The 13,908-nt window shown below is 39.7% G+C and overlaps 1 protein-coding gene across 3 annotated transcripts in view; it reads left to right on the top strand.

The window, feature by feature from the left end:
• DPY19L1 (dpy-19 like C-mannosyltransferase 1) overlaps positions 1–13,908 on the top strand; it is a 105,720-nt gene that overhangs the window by 21,920 nt on the left and 69,892 nt on the right. For all 3 annotated transcript variants that reach the window (XM_032643376.1, XM_032643377.1, XM_032643378.1), the window contains exons 5-6: positions 1,237–1,357; positions 2,038–2,131. In XM_032643376.1, coding sequence (XP_032499267.1) covers positions 1,237–1,357; positions 2,038–2,131 — 215 coding nt within the window. The remainder of the gene's footprint in view (positions 1–1,236; positions 1,358–2,037; positions 2,132–13,908) is intronic.

Below are 13,908 nucleotides of genomic sequence, written 5' to 3' on the forward strand. Positions count from 1 at the left end.
AGTCATTCATATGTAAAAAATCTTCATTCTTAATTGTTATAATTATGTTTTTGAGATTTACATTTTTAATTTATCTGGAATTCGTCTGGATGCTCAGTGTTGGGGTAGGGATCTAACGTTATATGTTTTCAAAGTGGTCTTCTGTGTAACCTTACACTTGGATGAGTGGTCCGTCTTCTCCCTGCTTCTTTATTATATCCAGAATTATTATACATATATGCTTGCATCTGCTTTTGGACTTCGTGTTCAGTGTTACCTTAGGTTGAGGTCCTGGAAAAGAGGAGATGTGCACACAGGAAGTGTATAGGGGAAAGCCCTTGGGGGCAACATCTGAAGGGGGGTGAAGGAAGGAGGAGGAGGAGGAGGAGAGCTGAGCTGTGATGCAGTCACAGCAAAGGCCTCAGCCAATCCCCTGGGAAACTCTGGAACTGGGATGACCCCGCAGAGTTGTCCTACCTGAGGCAAGGGCCCCTGGCCTTTATACCTCCACCTGTTGAGTAGTTAGACATTGGATGCAGTTACCCTTGGGAGGGGGTATGATCTTCAGTGAATTTACTCTCTTCAGCAGAGGGTAGCTCCCAGAGAGGGACTCAGCTGGGAGCTGTCGGCCACCAACCCCCCCAGCTGCTAGGGGAATGAGTGCCTCAGCCTTGAAGGGGGATCTGGGTGGCACTCCACTGCCTCCACCATGGTTACTTTGATCTGCCTGGCTATTCTTGTGCCAGCATCACACTATTTAATTATGTAAGTAACAAATTTTGTTATCTGTTAGGACATTTTCTTCAGTTATCTCCTTTTTGTCATTTTCCCATATAATGCATCTCAGTAGACACTTGGGATTTTGCTTAGCATTGTGTTTATGAATTAATTTGAGGAAGAATTCACATCTTGAAAAATTAGATCTATTCAGGAAGACAGAGTATCTTTCTATTTGTTCAACTCTTCCTTTATGTCCCTTAGTCGAGTTTTATAGCTTTTGAAGATTACAGATTTGCATATTTCTTGTTATATTTTATTCTTACCCATGAGAGGCCATGCACTGGTAAAGACTGACCAGTGAAGAATCTACACAGGGGATTGTGAAGGTCCTTTTACTAGATTTAAAGGGACCCAAGTGGATGGTACAGGAAGGGAAAGTTTGATAATTATCAAAATATCTCAAAAATATTCTAGTAAGGAAACTGTTGAGGATAATATTTTTTTCTTATGGTGTCTCTCTTTTTTTAAAAAAATTAGGTAGTCTTAGCCAGCTGGTACAGGATTTATATCAAAATAATGGACTTGATTGGTATTCAAACCAAGATATGTTGGACAGTTACCAGAGGAGAAGGACTCAGCCCTATTGAAAGCTGTGAAGGCAAGTTTCTATGATATTGTCCAGTTGTCTGTTGCAGCATAATAAATTTCCTGCAAACTTAGTGGTGTACAGCTTCTGAAAGTAGGGAATTTGGGCAGGGTATAGGATGGTTGGTTGGTTTCCACTATGTCAGAGGACTCTGCTAGACTCAAATGACTGGGAAGACTGGAATTAACTTGGGGCTACTTCACTTAGAGCCAGAATGTAAGTACCTGCATGGTACTTGTACCTGCAAGGCTGGGCCCAACTGAGACTCAACTGTGACACCTACATGTGCCCTTTTCATGTAACTTGGGCTTTTGTGTAGCATAGTACCTCAGGATAGTTAGGCTTTTCATGTGGTAGCTCAGGGCTCTAAGTTGGATACTGCATGGCGTCTTCTATGTGGCTTCTGCCATGATGTATTGAAGCAGTCACAAGCCCAGCCAGACTCAGAAGCAGGGGCATAGACCCCATACCTCTACAGGAGGAGTATCCATGAATTTTCAGCCCTGTTTTGAAACCACAGTAGTTACTACTCTGCTCTCATCTATGTTCCACACTAGTGTCATGTGTTCATATGGGAACCAAGGCAACCATTTAATATATATGGCAACCATTTTCAAAATAAGCACATTTTAATGTAAATTGCCAGACACATAATTTATAGTTAGAGCATATTTTTTTCTTTATTTTTAAAGGATTGGGAGATCCTGCTTGCTTTTATGTTGCTGTAATTTTTATTTTAAATGGACTAATGATGGCATTATTCTTCATATATGGCACATATTTAAGGTAAGACTATTCATTTTTCATATGTGTTTATAATATATACTAGAATAGTGAGATAATGATTGATTTATAGTTCAGTTTTATAACAATGTCATTTCTAATATATCTGTTTGTAGATACAAAAATATTTCCCATTTGAATGATTTTACTATTGGCTTAGCTAGCCACATTTAAAATAATTTTAAAGGTTTAAGTAGAGCAGGATGGGGATGTTTGATAAATATTAAATATTCATAGGCATTTGTGCATAAGCAGTATATACTGTTTACATAAAATATAAAGGAAAGAACCACTCATTATCAAATGGTGTTAATGACTATTTTGCTGATGTTAAATAGAAATATATTCTATACAGATAGTGAATACCTGACCTCATTTACTTCATAGTTGAGCAACATTTCTAAAACTAAAAGATAGACAAATTTTCTGAGTTTTGTATTTCTGTTTCTTCTTTATTTTGGCCATTCCTTACATTACTTGCTTGAACTATTTTACCTTCAGAGTATCTTTAGAATTTTCTTTTTTACTTCTTACTGATTCTTTGCGGTACAGAAGTATAGCATATGTATGTGATTTTCAATTTGGGTTAATGAGTGTGAATCTGCTATTATCCTGTTATCTTCTTTGCTTTGGAAGTGTGGCATTCTTAGTTTAGTGCGCCTCAAAGAGTCTATTGCATCCTAGCTCAGTGTTTGAGTGTATAGCAGTTGCTTGATAAATATTTGTCAAATGAGGAAGCTATTAGAAGATCAACTTAAAATATATTTGCATAGAGATTTAAGATACTTAGAGCAAAGTCAGAAATATTAGCATGAAAGAAAATTCTTTTAATTATGTAACTGGGGGAGACCGAAATGAAAACTCATGATTAAAAGATGATGTGAAAAATTTTGTTTTTGAAACAAGACACACAGAAATAACTTAACCAAAGTATCTGGTCATCAGGAGAGGGGGCTGACTTGAAGGAAAGCAAGGCCAGTGTGCCTTGTCTCATGAGAAGCCAGAGTTAGATGAGTTTGAGGGGATCTATCCATTTTGCTAAGTACTACCCAGCTGTCTTATGGATAGCTTTATTACATTTGGGAAATTAGATTTTAAGTAAGGGAAGTAAAACATGGAACATGGCATTATTACTAAATTGCTAATCTATAGTTATGCTGTTTTTCAATTGAAAGAATTTCTAAACATTTATTAAAGTAAACATTCAGTATCATTTTCGTATAATGCTTGCTATAACAACTGTTTCAGAGGCTGAAGGCACTATATCTGCCGCAGAGAATATGAGGTTCTAGTTTTGGTTGAGGGATTCTTGGTGGTGTGGGCCCTGGCCTGAGATTTTGTAGTCCGCAGACAGCAGTGTGCTCCCTACATGTTTGTTTGTTCAGTCAGCACATAAAGTGCGTACCAAGTGGTCTCTTTTTGAGACTGCGTGTTTGGGTTCTGAGAGCATGGTGGTGGGGTGAGGTGAGAGATGGCAGTGGTGGTAGGCGTGTGTCAGTAGAAGATAGACAGCAAGGATAAAGTGCTTACAGTTCTGGAGGCAGGAGAAATTTGTTCTGTGTGGAGCAGTCGATTTAGCTCCGCCTTGGAGGGTCAGAGCATTTTGGATAGGTGGAGGAGAAAAGAATCCCAGGGGCGAGCAAAGGTGGAAAATCTGGGATATGGAGGGGTTACAAGCAGATCAGTTTTACTGGGACGCAGATGATTGAGGAGGCGTTGTGGAAGAGTAAGATTGGAGAAATGAGTTGGGCTGGTTGATGAATGACCTTAATGCCAGGCTGTTTGAAACCACTTCCAAAGCAAGTGAAGGAAATCAGAAATTTGACCAATAGAGGGACAGGATTCAAGGTGAGCTATGATCTCATGTGACCCTTGACACCCACCTGCCCCCAGAGTCAGCCAGTGACTACTTCAGCACAGAGTCTGTCAAATTGCAGGGCTTTATCTAGGGGATTTTAAAATCAATTTAGTGAGTTAGGCCCAGCAACTTTTTTACATGAAAAAGAACACAAATGTAAAAAATAAAGTATACCATTATAAAATGGGTGTTATTTAGAGAAACTTCTGTTTGTTGCTTATTGTGTATATGTGTGTAGACGTACATGTGCTGAGTTGTGATGTAAAGTCTAATTTCTTATTGTAGTTTTAGGATGATAAAAAAAAAAAAAACATCCACAGACCATTCACTGCTTAGGGTAGCAGGAGGGAGTGACTTTACCATAAGAGGATTTGGGTCTTGCTAACTAGCTGTCTCTGGTTCTTCTCCCAGCTCTGAGGGCTGCATCCTGTTTCAGCTTCACCTACTTTACTGCTTTGTGCCCCAGCTGGCCCCTTTGTTGATGTTGTCCGACTCTTGTAGCTGGTGGTTTACTCTCTGGAGCTGTGCTTGGATATAGAGACCCCACTAGTGTCACACATTTTCTTTTCCCTAAATAATGTCTTTAATCCTGTCCAAACACATCCGAAACTCTAGGATCGTCCACCCATCCCCAAATGACACCCAGTTCCTGTGCATTGTGGAGCCACGTGTATTCTCTTGACTGTTGCACTGCACCCTGGGGGCCCAGGTGTGTAAATTATACTCCAGTAGTGACCCTGGTTTATAATATGTTGAATCGAGTCTTCTGTCACTTTTTCTATCAGTTTTTTTCATTGCATTTTTAAGTGTTCTTGACATGAGTATTTTTAGCGGTGTCCAATTAGAGGTAGTTCTTAATGTTTTCTTCCTTGATTGTTAGGTTTGTCACCCTTCTAATTTTATAAAGTGGGATAAAGCGGCAGACTTCTTAACATGTAGGTTAAGAATAAAGAGGAGGATATGTTCAATTGAGTTTAGAATCTTTTTTATAAATTGTGTTTCTATTGAGAAATAAAAGTTGATATTTGTTTAGCAGATTAGAAATTTATAGGCAGATTGAGTATGACATTTTAAAATCCAGAAATATATGTTTTTAAACTCTCTCTCTCTCTCTGTCTCTCTCTCTCTCTCTCTATATATATATATATATATACACACACCCACACACACCCACACACACACACACACACACACACACACACACACACACACACACACGCGGGTTTTCTGAAGTCAAATAAGCCAGTTCATTTCACCGGAAATGGAAGTAGAAGGGAACATAGAAAACATAGCCAAATGGTGAAATGGGGCTGGGCTGCCAACCTCTGACTTAAGGAGATGAAGTAAGGTGTTTTTGCACACACAGCCTATTTCTGATGTACCTTCTTGTCTGGAATTCTCAGGATTTTGGTATTTCTTTAAAACACCTATTGTTGATTGTTTTCTAAAAGCTGTGTTGTGAAGACATAGTTACAGTTATATATTTCATAAGATACCCTGGTATTTCTCAGCCACAGACTGACAGTTTCTGGAGGCCAGTTTCTCAAGACCCCGCGTGTGCAAGTCTCTGTTCTGCCAGGGGGAGGGAACGTAGGAGAGTAGTTAGTAGGCTGTTACGAAAGTCCCCATTGCTTGTTTTGAGGGGAATTCAGTACATTCCTGAGGAGTGGAATCACTTACTAATAAATGCAAGCTTTTCTTGTTGGACCTGAGGGGCAGATATCATGCAAGTAATATTAATCCTTTCGTTCTTTGTCATTCAGTTTGATTTTAGTATTATTCTGGAGTGTGGGATGCTTCTTCACTAGTACACTGTGCATTGTTAAGTAAGAGTAGATCGGATGGTATGTATAGCTATTAATATTTACCCTGAAGCAGTGGTGTGCTGGTAAATGTTTAACAGCCAACTCTCGGGAAAAAATATACATATACCTAAAATTTATTATAAATTTTATTGATATAAAAGATGTGTACAAATAATAACAGTTTCTAAACAGGATTTTTTAGTTCTTTTTGGAAATAGCTCACCAGAAATACTCTGACTAGCTCAAATAAAAGGAGTGTGGTACTGGGATACAGAGGTCTTGTGGTATTAGGGACAGGAAACAAAGTATTTGGGCCTCATAAAAACTGAAAGTGGGAATTTGAAAGCCCTTTTAACCAAGGAGGCCTGTCCTCTCCATATCAACTCTCTCTCCTTCCCTCCTCCTACTCCACGTGTTTCCTGTCTCTATTACTTCTGATAGAGGTGTCTGTCTGGGCATGTGTGTGTCCCAGAAGTATGTGTATTTCCCCAGTTAGTTGTGCAAGTCCTTTTGCCTTGCTTTGAAATTCAAAGGAGGTCAAAACAAACTTTGTTTTTGAGGGTGAATATTTCTATTAGTGGAAAATTAATTTAGGACAGAATTAGTCCTGAAAGAGGGATGTCCATTTGAAGATGTGTTTTTGTTTTAAGGCTCATCCCCCTGTTGGTGTTACGGAGTTCATCCCTACTTGCTACCATGTAGTTTTTCTTTTTTTTTTTTTTTTTTTTTTTTCGGTATGTGACCCTCTCACTGTTGTGGCCTCTCCCATTGCGGAGCACAGGCTCCAGACACGCAGGCTCAGCGGCCACGGCTCACGGGCCCAGCCGCTCTGCGGCATGTGGGATCTTCCCGGACCGGGGCACAAATCTGTGTCCCCTGCATCAGCAGGCGGACTCTCAACCACTGCGCCACCAGGGAAGCCCATGTAGTTATTCTTTATTTGTTATTCTTTATTTGTCACCATCCTTCAGTCTGTCTTTCTTGGTTCCTTCCCTTCTGCCAAGGAATATGTGCATCTCTTACCTTTCCCTCTCAAAGGACAAAATTGAAGCAAGATTTTTTAATTGGACTACCCTTGGGTATCCTTGTCACCCCCAATCTAATCTTTAAAACTCCTGTTCCTTCCTCTACTGCAGTCTGGTCTCACCAGTGGTGAGGATGTGGTCCCATCCACCTGTACCACCTGCCCCTTTTACAGTGATTACCTGGCAGCCAGCCAAGCCATTCTTTTGTTTGGTTTTAATCTAAGGATGGTAAAATAATGCATAAAACCACTCAAGGTTTTCACGGAGAAGTGCTGTGAACAGCCTATAGGGACTCTGTTCCTGTCTTTTTGTGCTTAATTTTCTCTTTAGTCTCTCACTGATTATGGCTGCCACCATCTTTAGAGTTTCTACACCTCTCATAAAAACTGTAGCTGAAGGATGGACAAAAATTACTTTCCCACAATTCTTTTTTAAAAATTAATTAATTAATTAATGGCTGCATTGGGTCTTCGTTGCTGCAAGCGGGCTTTCTCTAGTTGTGGTGAGTGGGGGCTACTCTTTGTTGTGGTGCACAGGCTTCTCTTGTTGTGGAGCACGGGCTCTAGGCATGTGGGCTTCAGTAGTTGTGGCACGTGGGCTCAGTAGTGGTGGCTCATGGGCTTAGTTGCTCCGTGGCATGTGGGATCTTCCCGGACCAGGGCTCGAACCCATGTCCCCTGCATTGGCAGGTGGATTCTTAACCACTGTACCACCAGGAAAGTCCCTCCCACAATTCTTAAGGCGAGAAATAGAGTAGAATCATTAAAGCACCTAAGTTTGAGTATGATTTTTAGATCTTGTAATAGAATCTTTGAGCCCTTTTCCATTCACTGTTCTACTGCAGGGTGCCCAGAAAATACCCCTTTTTGATTTTTAGGCTCTTTCAGCATGTAGCTCTCTGTTCTAGATCATCTGAGCAGATCTTCTTTAGAAATCATTGAGCATTGAGTAGAGTTGATGACTCTGAGTCCACTTATACGGTCTGGTAACTCTCCAGGCCCTGCTGCCTACTTGCACACTTGTTTGTTGTCCTCCATGGGAAATACTTTTACTGTACTTTACTTTTAGGGTCTTAAAAGAAACAGCTATATGAAATTCCTTACTTTATGTTTCGTGCATCTCTGTGATTTGAGTACATTACCTACTGTAGTACCCACTATCCTCTCTTAGGCAACTTTTATGTGTGAAATGTGTCCTACCTGTGGAATTGTATAAAATATTTAGATATATTTTTAAACAATAGTAAAGTAAACACCTGTGTACCCATCACTCAAATTAAGAAATAAATATCATTATTGGAAGCTTTCATTCACTTAAAATTCCTCCTTAGTGCATTTTCTTCCCTTTTCCCAGACCTCAGAGGAAATGGCATCCTAACTTTTGGTCTAAGTTTTTCCTTGCTTTTCTTTATAACTTTACCACCTATGTATATATTCTTAAATATGGTATATTGTTTAGTTTTGAAAAACTGTGGACATTGTTTTTTTAGTTTGACACGTATAAGTTTACTCTTTTTAATATTACTATTTTTTAGAATCCTATTTTGCTCTGTTTTTAGTACTCTTATATGTGATTTTGTGGTCCATTAATTTTTCTTAGAATCATTTTGTTGACACATTACAATTTGAAATGAAGGGTAGCAGACTGTGTGTGGCATTTCAGTTTCCCTGAATGTGTATTTCTTTGATTGCACATCTCTCCCCAATTCATCCTCCTCCCTATAGAAGTGTGCCCCATAGTTTGGGATGGTCTGACGATTTGTGATGTTTCAGTTTGTTTTTTGAAGTTTTTGTTCTAATGGTTTTTCAAGCCAAAATTAATAAAATATACTATTTTATTTCCTTTAGTGATGAATAAGAACATCTGTTTTAATGTTGTCTGGAAGATTTTTATGATTGTTTTACTCATAGCTCTTTGTCTGACAAACAGGTCCCCAATTAAGTTTATTGAACTACTTTTTTTATTATATTCTACAGCTGGGTAAGAGACTTATTAGTGTGTTTTTAAAGTTAATTGTCATTATTTTGTGTGTACGTACATGACCTTGGCTTATTGGCTTTTTGTGATAAAATGCAGCAGCAGTTTTTTACCCCGTCTGTCTCCATAACCCATCCATTCCTTTGTCCAGAGAAACCACTTTCACATCTTTAAAATCTCAGCAATTCTACCATGGAAACCAGTAGCCCATACTTAGGTTCTTATAACCATGTAAATATTGCTCACCGCTGAGTCACGTAGGGTAATTAATTGTTTACATGGTAACAGTTTCTTTCCTGTAGTTAATAATTGCCTATTATTTTGTTTTCCTTTGGTTTCTGTATACTGATTAATTCTAAACCACAACTAAACTGTAAAATGCTTAATTTATATGTTGCCAAATGTATAAAATTCACCATTTCAGTTCTCCCACCCCTAGTCCCTGGGGCCTCCCTCTTAGAGTCCTCTGTCTTCTGGTTCCACACTAGACTGATCACTCTCTAGGCTTGCATGCTGGGACTTTATATTTTACTTTTTCACTTGATTTGACTGATTTTAGTATTTTATTTTCCTCAGACTTTGTTCCACTGTCTTCTAAGATTCAATTTGGCTTTTCAAAATTAAGTTCTGTTTTGCCATCAATTCCTTTTGTAAGTGGCTTTTTTTCCCTCTGGCAGCTTTTGGGTTCTTCTTTTTCATGTCTTAAATAAAGGTCATGATGTGGTAGATTTTGTTTCATCCTTTTCATTGGATACCCTGTGGGTTCTGTTCATTTGGACATGTGTATTCTTCTGTTCTGGGGAAAATTTTCTAGTATTATTCCTTGGATGACTTTCTCTTCTCCATTGTCTCTGTTTTTCTCAAAATCCTATTGTTTGGATATGGAACTCTTGGATTGAAATCTAATTTCTAGTTTTTTCCCTCCCTTATTTTATCTGTTACACTTTATTGTACTTTCTATGAGGTTTCCAACTCTCCTAAAGAGTTTTGAGCTTGAAGTTTTCTTCTGCTTCTTGCATTGTCTCTTGACTGCAGGTCCCCCTTCAATTTGTATTTGTTTCTGTTTTTCACGCTGAAAGCTTCCTCACAGCCTGGTGATCCTTAGCTTGACATTTATTTTTAAGAACGAGGTAGCTTGTAAAAGCAAGTTGGAAGGGTGTAAGGTGGATGGGACTTACTGGCTAGTGGCTTTTATTATAGAATGAACAGGTCGGGATCATCTTGTAGCTTCTTCATTTACCAGCCTCAGAAGCCTCTGTACGGAGAGTGGAGGCACATTGGATTCTTAATCACTTCAGTGCAGAAGTGACACCAGGTACCAGTGACAATTGCCCACCCCCACCTCTTGTGGACACTTAGTGTGTGAGGGCTCAAGTGCACTCACCAAGGCAGGAAGCAGTATTCCCCGTCTCTCTTTTCCATTCCCTTTATTGCATTAAGGGAGCTTTTTGAGGAGAACTTTTAAATGATTTTCTTTATGAAGGTCTCTACATTTAATGTTTGCTGCTCAGTACCTATGTGACCACTCGGATCTGTCCCTGAATCTCCTTCTCCTTTGAATATTTACCTTTCTCTACCTGTTTCTGCTAAGTTCTTTACTGCTTCTCAGCTTTTGTGAGAAAAGCCTGGCCACTCTTTTGTAGACATAGCTACTCATCGGAAAATGCCTTCCACATGAGGAACCAACCACTCACAGAGTACAAAGAAAATCCAATTCTGGTTTTCTGTTTTTCTCTATTAGCTTTGGCCATTGGAGGTTCATAGTGGCTTCTTTGATACCAGAATTTTTTTTAGAACTACTTTATTTATAGATACGTTCCAGAAACCTTGAGGGACTGGAAGATTAGTCTGTATGTCAAACCCCCCTTTTAATTTTGCTTAATAACCCCCTTTCTATCCTGAAGTGAATAGTCATAATTAATATAACCAGTTTTCCAACTCTGTCTTCTCATGATCCAACCCAAGTCACCTATGAAGTGACTCAGTGTTTTTTTTTAGGCTCTGTGGCAGAATAGACTAACTTTTTACATCAATTTCTTACTCCTTCCCTGCCCTCCACCTGTTTTAAGGAAAAGTTGACTTTCTTATTCTGTATGCTAATTTCACTTGCATTGTTTTATTTGACATTTTTTTGTTCTTCATTAATAAATCAAGCATTTACTGTTTATGCAGGCTGGATTTTTGGTTAAAAACGTTAAAGTAGGCTGTGAATTGAACCAGCTCAAACTTTTCCAGCTCCATGTTTTTTTTTGGTTTTTTGAATGTTCTGTTAACTTGGCCTGCTAGCACATCTTTAATCATTTGGTCTAACAGTTGTATATGAATATTTAAAAGATGTGTATTTCTCTTCAGCATGCTTAAATTGATGAAAGTTATTGGTTGAAAATATTGGTGTCTTTTCTACAAAATCTGCCCCCTTTTATGTCATTATCTCAGCAAATTACATTTTTTTTTAAATTTAAAATTTTTGGCTGCGTCAGGTCTTTGTTGCTGTGCGCTGGCTTTCTCTAGTAGTGCAGGCTGGGGCTACTCTTGGTTGCAGTGCGTGGGCTTCTCATTGCGGTGGCTTCTCTTGTGGTGGAGCATGGGCTCTAGGTGCACAGGCTTCAGTAGTTGTGGCGTGTGGGCTCAGTAGTTGTGGCTTGGGGGCTCTAGAGCGCAGACTCAGTATTTGTGACACACGGGCTTAGTTGCTCCGTGGCATGTGGGATCTTCCCGGACCATGGATTGAACTCGTGTCCCCTGCATTGGCAGGCGGATTCTTAACCACTGCACCACCAGGGAAGTCCCTCAGCAAATGACACTTGACCACACTGTTTGTTGTCCAAGTCTAACCCTGAGAAGATATCCATGACTATCCCCTTTAGTTACCTCTGAAATCCAAGTAGTCACAAAATCCCGTTGGTTTCTTCCTTCAGAATATCTCCGGTATCCTTGCACTTCTTTATTTGTACCCTATCATTCTGCCTCCCTGGGATACCCTGGCATTCTCTGTCTCTCTGGGACATCCCAGCATCTCTCTTACTACGATACCATGGTATTCTCTCTCCCTAGGACTGCCTCAGCTCTGCCATCAGTCCAGTCCCCCACAAGGCTATTTGTTCACTGTGGGACTGTGACAAGGACAGTGCAACAGGAGCACAGGTTTTGGGGGAGAAGGAAGAACAGTGAAAGGGGTCTGGAAGTGTATGCAGGACCAGATCCCACATGGCATTTTAGACGTGTTTAGGGGTTTGAATTTCCTCCTGAGAACAATGGGATGCCAATGAAGGACTGAGTGGATAGTGTTAGTGTGATCGTATTAATTTCTTTTTAATGATGGCATGATGTAGAGAATACACTGTAGGAGGAGTGAGCCTGGATATAGTGAAGCTGTGCAGGAAGGTGCTGCCATTGTCCATGTGGAAGGGGATGGTGGCCTGAGCTAGTATAGTGGGGGTTGGATGGAGAGAAGCAGACAGACTCCATGATATTTGGGAGGCAGAGTTCATGAGGCTTTGTGATTGAGTTGTTCTTTTTAAAATAATTTTAGGACAGCACAGGTTTGCACGTTGGTGTAATTTTCTCCAGTGGTGCTCAACAGAGGGTTAAGAAGCTAGGTGTGCCTGTGAGGAAGGAGAAAGCTGTGAATAGTGGGGAATGAGCTGGAGTGTTGGGAGGTAACAGCTCTGAGGAGGGCAAGTGAAGAAATGAGCTGAGATGAGCAGGGTTTAATGAAAGGCTCAGGAGCAGTGTCTGGAAGTGACAATAGAGGTGGCTGCTGGCCTCACCTCCAGGTCTAGAGCCAATACAGGAGCATGACAGAGTGACTCCCACAGCAAGGTGAGGTTTCAAGGCAGGAGAAGGAAGCATCTGGGTAGAGGCTGAGGCTGATGGGGAAGGAAGTTTTCCACCGTGGAATGGAGGTCCCAGTAGCAATGACGTGAGATGTTGTATGTTTGACCACAAGATTCCCCCAAAATGAATGCCAACAGTCTTCTGATTGAATAGTTTTTATGTTTTCACTTACTCTTCAGATACCTTTTGAATCTCTGCCCTAGGAGAGGCTCAGTAGTAGGCACTCCAACAGCTGCAGTGATGTATCGAAAGTTCACAATCGAGTAAATAAAATATTATTTTTCTTGGCCCTGGCAGACAAAGAGTTAATTTAAAGGCATTAATGGTTTGCTTATAACAGACTGACAGGACCAAGCTGAGAACTTTTCTCAGCCTTCCTGATTCTCATTCTTTTTCTCACCTTTACTTTCTCTTTCCCTAATGCTCCAAAGTATCCCTGCCTCTAAGTTTAAGGGAAGATGCTCAGCTCTCAGCCAGGCCTGGTGGGCTAGCAGGTGCTGAGGATTACATATCAAACTTGAGACTGGAAATTCTCTTAATTGATTTCTTTCCAAAATATTCTCTCATATGCTCTTTCTTAAGCATTTATACAGCAAGAAAACTCACTCCAAGGGTAATTTAATATCATTTTGAATTACTACTTTCATTTTCTCTTTGAACTTTGCGTGTTTCATCATTCTTTGGTAAATAGAGGTAAAAACCTCTGAGATTAACACAGCCTACCAAAATGTGATGATTGGTTTGAATCTGCTTCACTGAAAAGTTTGGGAAAGAAGAGAATTATAAAATTATTAAACGTTAGAACTGAAAAGTATTTTTAAGATCTTTTACATTCTCACCCCCTTATTTTATATCTAAGGAAATCAAGGCTCAAAAGATTAATGGGATGTATGAGTAAATGTGGTAAATGTTTGCCAAGCTCAGAATCCTTTCAGATTTGCACAGTAGGAACTTTCATATTTTCTCACAGGTGGTAGTTGGTAATATTGCAGAAGAAACGTTTTTTTTTTAACCACTAGGGAATGCTGAAATATCAACTGTAATGGAAAAAAAAATCAATTTTAAGTATTCTGATTACTACATCTTTTCTGTTTAGCAAAATAAAATGACCTATGTGATAGGCATTAAGGATTGGAGGGTAGGAAGGTAAATGCTGGGAACACTATTTTGGATTTATTGCAAGTCATGTCATTTCCTAGTGATTGTAACTTAGAACATTCCTCGTAGATAAGCAAAGTTTATTCTCTCCTCCTGGCTATGCAGGGCCTGAATATACCA

Source organism: Phocoena sinus, chromosome 9, assembly GCF_008692025.1.
Source record: "Phocoena sinus isolate mPhoSin1 chromosome 9, mPhoSin1.pri, whole genome shotgun sequence".
NCBI lineage: Eukaryota > Metazoa > Chordata > Mammalia > Artiodactyla > Phocoenidae > Phocoena > Phocoena sinus.